General features: G+C 38.6%; 1 protein-coding gene across 2 annotated transcripts in view; it reads left to right on the forward strand.

Moving 5' to 3' along the window:
• Positions 1-7,180, forward strand: part of URAD (ureidoimidazoline (2-oxo-4-hydroxy-4-carboxy-5-) decarboxylase) — a 60,899-nt gene extending 53,719 nt beyond the window's left edge. For both annotated transcript variants that reach the window (XM_073613379.1, XM_073613380.1), the window contains one exon: positions 6,148-7,180. In XM_073613379.1, the coding sequence (XP_073469480.1) occupies positions 6,148-6,500 (353 nt within the window). In that variant the 3' untranslated portion in view covers positions 6,501-7,180. The remainder of the gene's footprint in view (positions 1-6,147) is intronic.
• The last annotated feature ends 2,050 nt before the right edge of the window (positions 7,181-9,230 follow it).

Genomic DNA, 9,230 nt, shown 5'->3' on the forward strand with positions numbered 1-9,230 from the left:
TATGTATCAGATAAAATGAGAGAAGCTCAGGTATAAAGGACGAAAGCTTAAAGTAAGCATCTAAAACAAATAATGTGTATGTATATGTGCTTTAAATTGTCCCTCAAGCTCAACTTATCATTTATTTTTTTTGCTTTAAAATAGTTGATTGTAATGATAATAATATTCTACTGGATTACCTAGCATAACAGAATTGTATAGATGAAAAACCAATAGATGTTGTTATGTTAGGAAACCATCAATATATTTACAAATAAAATTTGAGCATTATGGTGATCTGGTTTCAGGAAGATGAATTGCAGTTAAGACTTCTAGTGATCAAAGGATGGTTATTGTATTAGTTGGTTGATTATTTTATTATTAATTTATATCTGGAGATGAGTAAGTTATTCCACCTAGTATGAGATTTGCATACTCCCACATTGGTCTGATTCAATAATTCACAAATAGAGTTTATCCACAAAATCCATCGGCTATTTTTTTTTACCAGTCAGGCTCAATGGACTTTTGGATGGATATTCACATAGACAGATGGCAGTAAGCATATAAGCCTTCTGTTATGTTGATGGCACGTCATATGAAGTACCCAGAGAGGGGTGCCCAAGTACAACAGGGCTCTTAAAACACCAATCTATTATAGGCACCAGGTCCTGCCACATCTGTTGGCTCTAAAAATGCACATGTGCAAGGTGGCATAATAATGTGAAGCAGGCTATTCAAGCATGATGTCCCAAATATATATATTTACAGTATCTCACAAAAACAAGATACACATTTTTGTAAATATTTTATTATATCTTTTCATGTGACAACACTGAAGAAATGACACTTTGCTACAATGTAAATAAGTGAGTGCACAGCTTGTATAACAGTGTAAATTTGCTGTCCTGTTAAAAATAACTCAACACACAGCCATTAATGTCTAAACCACTGGCAACAAAAGTGAGTACACCCCTAAGTGAAAATGTCCACATTGGGCCCAATTAGCCATTTTCCCTCCCCAGTGTCATGTGACTCATTAGTGTTACAAGGTCTCAGGTCTGCACTGGGAGCAGAAGTGTTAAATTTGGTGTTATCACTCTCACTCTCTTATTGGTCACTGGAAGTTCAACATGGCACCTCATGGCAAAGAACTCTCCGAGGATCTAAAAAAAAAATTGTTGCTCTACATAAAGATGGCCTAGGCTATAAGAAGATTGCCAAGACCCTGAAACTGAGATGCTGCACGATGGCCAAGACCATACAGCGGTTTAACAGGACAGGTTCCATTTAGAACAGGCCTCACTATGGTCGACTAAAGAAGTTGAGTGCACGTGCTCAGCATCATATCCAGAGGTCATCTTTGGAAAATAGATGTATGATTGCTGCCAGCATTGCTGCAGAGGTTGAAGGGGTGGTGGTCAGCCTGTCAGTGCTTAGACCATACTTCGCACACTGCATCAAATTGGTCTGTATTGGCTGTTGTCCCAGAAGGAAGCCTCTTCTAAAGATAATGTACAAGAAAGCCCGCAAACAGTTTGCTGAAGACAAGCAGACTAAGGGCATGGATTACTGAAACTATATCCTATGGTCTGATGACATCAAGATAAATTTATTTGGTTCAGATAGTGTGAAGCTTGTGTCGCGGCAACCAGGTGAGGAGTACAAAGACAAGTGTGTCTTGCCTACAATCAAGCATGGTGGTGGGGGTGTCATGGTCTGGGGCTGCATGAGTGCTGCCAGCACTGGGGATCTACAGTTCATTGAAGGAACCATGAATGCCAACATGTACTGTGACATACTGAATCAGAGCATAATCCCCTCCCTTTGGAGACTGGGCCGCAGGGCAGTGTTCCAACATGATAATGACCCCAAACACACCTCCAAGATGACCACTGCCTTGCTAAAGAAGCTGAGGGTAAAGGTGATGGACTGCCCAAGCATGTCTCCAGACCTAAACCCTATTAAGCATCTGTTGGGTATCCTCAGCGGAAGGTGGAGGAGCGCAAGGTCTCTAACATCCACCAGCTCCGTGATGTCATCATGATGGAGGAGTGGAAGAGGACTCCAGTGGCAACCTGTGCAGCTCTGGTGAACTCCATGCCCAAGAGGGTTAAGGCAGCTTTGGAAAATAATGGTGGCCACACAAAATATTGACACTTTGGGCCTAATTTGGACATTTTCACTTAGGGGTGTACTCACTTTTGTTGCCAGCGATTTAGACATTAATGGCTGTGTGTTGAGTTATTTTGAGGGGACAGCAAATTTACACTGTTATACAAGCTGTACACTCACTACTTTACATTGTAGTAAAGTGTCATTTCTTCAGTGTTGTCACATGAAAAGATATAATAAAATATTTACAAAAATGTGAGGGGTGTACTCACTTTTGTGAGATACTGTGTGTGTGTGTGTATGTATGTATGTATGTATGTGTGTATATGTGTATATATATATATATATATATATATATATATATATATATATATATATATATATATATAGTGTTCAAAGTTGTTTTGTATATATGAATAGACTAAACTATTTCCTAAATGCTGAACAGGTCGAACCAGCTACAGGAAGCAATTATTTCAGTTTATTCCCAAAAAAGGAGGTCCACTTAGTGCTAAACAATAGTATGAAGTTATTTTTCTATCAATTCCCCTCCCCCTAGTTGTATTTATCATTATGGCTAAAAGATCATATTTATAAGGCTTCTTTGAAATAATCCAAAAAACTTGTAATTAAAACTTAAATAGTAATATATAGTATATACTTTCCTACTGCTCCTATTTCATCTCTAGGTCTATAATCCAGGAGCTCTACTCACCAACTACTCCATCTTCCTCCCTGGCTACCAGCAATTCTCTGGTGCTTATCAATTTCTTTAAAACTCAATTTCCTATTCCATGACAGATTAACCCTCCAAGTCTTTAAATATACCCTCAAAACCAATGTTTTTCAGGAAGGCATATTACATCGATCCACAGCCTATCCCCATATATTCTCTTGGATGTCTAGAACAGCTAATGTTTCATATGCTGGCAAATCAAACATTCTGTATTGTATATGATCTTTTTCCTAAATTTATATTTGAGTGTGTGTGGGAAAGGATCCCTTAGCAGAACAATGTGTGTAAAGGGCTGCTGGGTATATGAATATCAAAGAGTTAGATGGAACATGAGTCAGCTCCAGGCACATTACAGTCCCTGCATCCTGTTTATCATGATCGCCCTGCAGTGCCTACAATCCTGAGCTTGTACAGTGAGCATGTAATGACAGAGAAACCTTCATTTCCATTTCCTCCTCACATCACCCTTTAATTAGTTATTTAACAGTATTTTCTGTTTGTGTGTTTTTCTTTGTGTATAATGTTAACCAATTAGCAATATAAAATTGTGAACACTATTGTTGGATCACATGGTATATACGCTGTCGTATGCTAGCCAAGCATTCTAAGGTGACATGAACTTTGGCTCAAACTGCCAGGAAGCCCAAAATAAATTGCAGCCAACATACCGCTTTCATTTACTTTCTTAATGATCCCAGAACCACTTCCAAACAATATTATCTTGTGTGTGTGTGTAACAGTTATTAAAAAACTGCAATGTTTCAGGACCTCTCTTTAAGTAGAACTATGGAGACAAACTGAGAGTTTTCATTTCCCCAAGATTTTGGCAAAAATTGGGCAATTTCTGCTATATGTTGCCATTTCGGCTAAATGTATTGGGGTTATTGGGGAAGGGGAAATGAGGGTGTATTTTTTAAAGCAGAACATAAAATGTTGCATCAATTCAATGCTACATTTGTCCCCTGCCAGCTCTGCACTGAGAGCTGAGCAATCAAGCACCACTGATCGTTAAGTTCTCCCCCTCTGCTCTGAGCAGTGAGCCGTGAAAGTCTGTCACCGGCTCTCTGCTCTGCCCTACCAGAGCTTACTGGAGCACTGGGCTGTGAATGGGGTGGGAGCAGCTGGCTCAGTCTCCCAGTGGCTCACTGGGAGGCTGAGGCAGGGGACACTGAAGGTAAGGACACCTTGGGTCCTATTCCCACTCCCCTTTTATTTTGACAGTCTATGCTTCTGGGTGGATCCTGACTTTAAAGTTGAGATTTTTTCCTGAGCCTGGACCGGCTGAGTGATGTCAACTGACAGCAGGCTTTAGCCCGCTGTCAGCTGAAAATGGATCACAGAAGTGCAGAACGAACTGCACTCCTATTATCCCCAGTAGTAGTACAGCCAAAATAGCATTAGTTATACTTCTCATTTAACTCCAAAAATGGAGTTTGTCCACACAAACAGCTTACTGATAGTAGAAGAGAGCAGAGTGATAACGTCAACAGTGTGTTGTTGCTTCAGTTTCAGGCAGGGAAAGCTATATTATGCCTACCTTGGGTTACACTGGCTGAAATATTTAAAGTGAAACCAAGGGGTGCATATGTCACAAACTCCATAATGAAGATTCCCTGTGAAGGGTAATAGTCCTCAAACAAGTGTACTGTTTGTGGAATATTATGTGACATAGGATATACCATTGAAGTTCCACATGGTGTACACAAGGACTTCTTTCTAACATAAATAATCATATTCTTTAACTGATTAACCTATGTAGTGTCACCAAATCCTGAAACTGCTTCCAAACCCAGATGAGCTAACAGTCTAATGTTCTTACTATAGTCATGTAAGTTTACACAAAGGTTAACATGTAAGCGGTCTCTCGCATATCATGTAAGCTGTCTCTCGCATATAAAACTAAAAAATACCAGTACTATTTCTCACAGCCTCCAATCAAATTAAGATTTGTCTTGGATACCTGAATGTGATTGGTGATACAGATAACTAGCAAAAACAAGTAATAAGTTAAACGGCATAGACTTTAGGAAGTACACCCCAGTGACTTTGTGGGGTTATTATTGGATTCTTGCTACATTTGCTGCCTGGAACCTTTTAATTCGACCAATTTTTGAATATATATTTTTTGCATTTTCTGCACCTGGGAAAGTTCACAATTGCATTTTGGGCACATCTGCCTTTGTATTTAGTTTAAAACTGATCATAGATAGCTTTGGGCTAGTGAAATGCAAGTAAAGCCTCTCATTTTGAGGGTCAACAGTGGTTACCAGCCATTGTTAAACCCTAGTGCATCAGGCAGTCAGTGGCATCATTGTAAAATCTCCCTGAGTCTCTCAGAAGTAACAAGTGTGTGCCATTGTCAACATAACACAAGGATTACAACGTGGTCCGTAGTTCTGATGATTAAAAAATGAACAGAAATGTCTCCAACTGTCACCTGAGATATCTATCCTTCTATGGCCAGCATAAGTTCACTTTTTCCTCTTGTGCAGTTGGTTTACTAAAGCCAAGTAGATTGAGAACTTTGCAAGGAAAGTTGCACATTGCAAAGAAATTTTCTTAGAGTTTAGTGGGGGTCAAAGTCTGCTGACTTCGGTCAGCCAATCATGTTCAAGCAAAAATGTGTTTTTATTTTTCCTTGCACACTATTGGGTATTTTTGCAAAGTGAAATTTCACCAGGTTCACAAAGCTCTGGGGAAAATTCCCATGCAAAGTGCAACATCACTTGCAAAGTGGGCAGCCTATTTTCTGTCGTAAAACAACCCCTTGGAATCTAACAAATATAAGAGTAGAATAAAATAAATTTCAGCATAAAAATGAGAAATGTTGAACTTTTCCATTAGACAGCCAGTTTACAACCCACCCCCTCTGTGTGCTTGGGCAGTGTTAAAAAACAACAGTCACCTTAGAAATTATTTCTCTGTATTTTAACAATGGTTGCAGGACACTTCCACCAACCACCCCAGCATAAGAATAGACCGGCTCTGTAGGCTGGGACACATCAAAGCCTTGAAAGTTCAGCTTGAAAAGACTGGAAATATCCTAAAGTTCTTATCTTGTCCCTGCTTGAGGGAAGCCATAAATTCCACAAGCTTAATACATTATTCTCTTGGTTACCCAGTGTACTGACCAAATGTTTTTATTGCCATATAATCACAACCTTGCCAACAAAAGCCTTACTGGTAGCACTCAATAAAGTGTAACCTTTTTGTGGTTGTTTGCTATTGTGACACTATTTACTAAAAATAAATTATCAGGTGAAAAGCTGCATCAGAATTTTTTAATTTTTTTCATGCATTTATTTTATTTTATATAGGCAAAGAAGGGATCTTAAGATGTCATCCTGATTTGGCCGGGAGAGAACTAACAAGTGGATCATTAACAATAGAATCCCAGCAGGAGCAAAGACAAGCTGGTCTCACCACCCTTACAAGTGGAGAACGGGAAACACTTGTCCGCCTAAATTCTCAATACAAGACCAAGTTTGGATTTCCCTTCGTCATATGTGCTAAAATGTCAGATAAATATAAAATTATGGAGGAAATGCGCTCTCGCCTTCAAAATGATCCATTGCAAGAACTTCTAAAGGGCACTGAAGAAGTTAAGAAGATTTGTCATTTGAGGGTACAAGAGTTGAGTAAAGGTGTTCTGCTGCCTACAAAGTTGTAATTTTTTTTCTTTCATTTCCCAAAAAAAGTGTAATCAAACAGTATTACCTTTTTGTTCATACATACTTAAAATATATAATAGTTAGACACAATACTCAAAAAATTACACTGAAGCATATTTTGAAATCTGGATATGTTTATTATGTCAGCTTGGTGAGCCCCATATTAAGTTTGTATTGCCCTTTTCATGCATGCTAGGAATTGTAGTTTCACACAGGTTTATCATTCTCTTTCTCTAATGTGCTGAGCTGGAGGTCGGGAAAAGTTTTTAAATTTTTAAAATAATGAGGGCCAGTGATTTTCTTTTTTATGTATGTAACAACCCCCTATTTAATAGACTTTAGGTAACTATTTAGCTCCTGCCACACTTAAATGTAGAAGCTCGAACAGATCCTCCCATAATGAGAAAATTATATATTTTTTAACTCTGAAATGAGGCACATACCTATAGAGTGGATTACAAGTGGTTAAAGTGGTTCTGTATTATATTTTACTTCTACGGGTGTAATAAGTGTTCTTAAATGTCTTAAGTTGACCTTATGGGAAAGTGCAGAACAGTGACATAAGAAACCCTACTCCAACATAACATGCTCTTATGTGTAATTAAAAGCATAGGAGTTACTATATATCTGCATTGCTTATGTCTGCATTTTTTGTATCTGCAGGCAATTTCAATAAAACATATTAAAAAAGAAAAGAGAGTTTATGAGTTTTTTATTTAACCACTTTAAGACCGGCCTATTTTTTAAACTTGTTTACAAGTTAAAATCTTTTTTTTTTTTTGCTAGAAAATTACTTAGAACCCCCAAACATTATATATTTTTTCTAACACCCTAGAGAATAAAATGGCAGTTGCTGCAATACTTTCTGTCACACTGTATTTGCGCAGCGGTCTTACAAGTGCACTTTTTATGGAAAAAATACACATTTTTGAATAAAAAAATAAGTAAAGTTCGCCCAATTTTTTTTATATTGTGAAAGATGATGTTATGCCGATTAAATTGATACCCAACATGTCACGCTTCAAGGTTGCTCCCGCTCATGGAATGGCGACAAACTTTTACCCTTAAAAACCTCCATATGCAACGTTTAAAAAATTCTACAGGTTGCATGTTTTGAGTTACAGAGGAGGTCTAGGGCTAGAATTATTGCTCTCTCTCTACCGATCACAGTGATACCTCACGTGTGGTTTGAACACAGTTTTCGTATGAGGGCGCTACTCACCTATGCGCTCGCTTCTGCGCGCGAGCTCGGTGGGACGGGGAGCGTTTAAAACATTTTTTTTCTTATTTTATTTTTTATTTTTACACTGTTCTTTTAAAAATTGTGTCACTTTTATTCATATTACAAGGCATGTATTGTAATAGAAAAAAGCATGACAGGACCTCTTAAATATGAGATCTGGGGTCAAAAAGACCTCAGATCTCATATTTACACTAAAATGCAATTTAAAAAATGTCCCTTTAAGAGCTATGGGCGGAGGTGACCTTTTGATGCCACTTCCACCCTGTAATGGTATGGAGCCGGGTGGGGGCCATCTTCCCCTCACTCAGCTCCGTACCTAACACTGAAGAGGCCACTGCCGGTGGCTCCGGTAAGCAATGGAGGGCCCCGGCGTGCAGCGCGAGGCCCCCTCCCACTGCCAATAAAAGTGATCTTGCGGTGAATCCGCCACAGAGACCACTTTTATCTGAAAGCTGACCGCTTGCTGAAGAAGAAGATACCAGGGTTATGGCTGCTGCCATAACAACGATATTACTCTTCAAAGTGTAATGATGGCGAGCAGTCCGGAAGTGGTTAAGACAGATTGGTAAGGGGCAGGTAAGGAGGCCTTATAAAGAAAAGGAACAGAGGGTGCACCAGCCTAGCGCATTACCTTTGCGATTAAATTTTTTTTTTTTTTTTTTTAAATTTACTCACAAATTAATGCATATGTCAAGCAAAATATAGTCCACCAGATGCTCCACCAAGTATGATCTGCTGGCAAGTACCAATTGTGGAATGAGTCCAAAAAATCTGTCGCGTTTCAGGGGATGTCCCCTCTTCTTTAGAGCTTTATATTTTATATTTTTTTTTTAAAAATAATAAATTATTAAAAAAAAAAAAAAAAAAAAAAAAAAAAAAATAATAAATTATTGAAAAGGTAATACACTAGGCTGCAGCGCCCTCTGTTCCTTTTCTTTATACGGTTCCACTTTGGTTTTCCTGACCTGTTGTGAGTGGCAGCACAGTCAATGTGGTAACTGAATCAGTGGAGACACGTTTTCAACCAGCTGCACAGTAACTTCTCAAGTGCAGAAGTATTGGTTTTCTTTTATAAGGAGGCATTTATCACTGAGACATACAAAAAGTCTAAAGTTGGCCATACATTAATTGAAATTCAACCAGTTCAGCAGGAACTAGCTTAATTTGAATTAATGTGTGGCCATCCTTGCTTGCCAGAAGTTGATCATTTGTTCAACTTCTGTCGATGGGACATGTTGGAAAATTTTCCATCGATCAGTGGCTGCAATCTGTTTGCTGGGAGGGGGGATTCCTCCATCCAGCTCGTTTGTGTAGATGGATAAATCTGTAGGTTTGTTTCATTCTGCCCACTGGCTGACCAAAAAAAAAATAACAGTGTATGGTCTGCAGGCTGAACAAGGGAAATCAATGGATTCCCTCATCTATGCTTGCTAAATAGATAGTGGGGATTGAAAAATCTTCCCTGCTGGTTATTGTATTCTGACAG

The sequence above is a fragment of the Aquarana catesbeiana genome, linkage group LG02 (genome assembly GCF_042186555.1).
Source record: "Aquarana catesbeiana isolate 2022-GZ linkage group LG02, ASM4218655v1, whole genome shotgun sequence".
Lineage (NCBI taxonomy): Eukaryota > Metazoa > Chordata > Amphibia > Anura > Ranidae > Aquarana > Aquarana catesbeiana.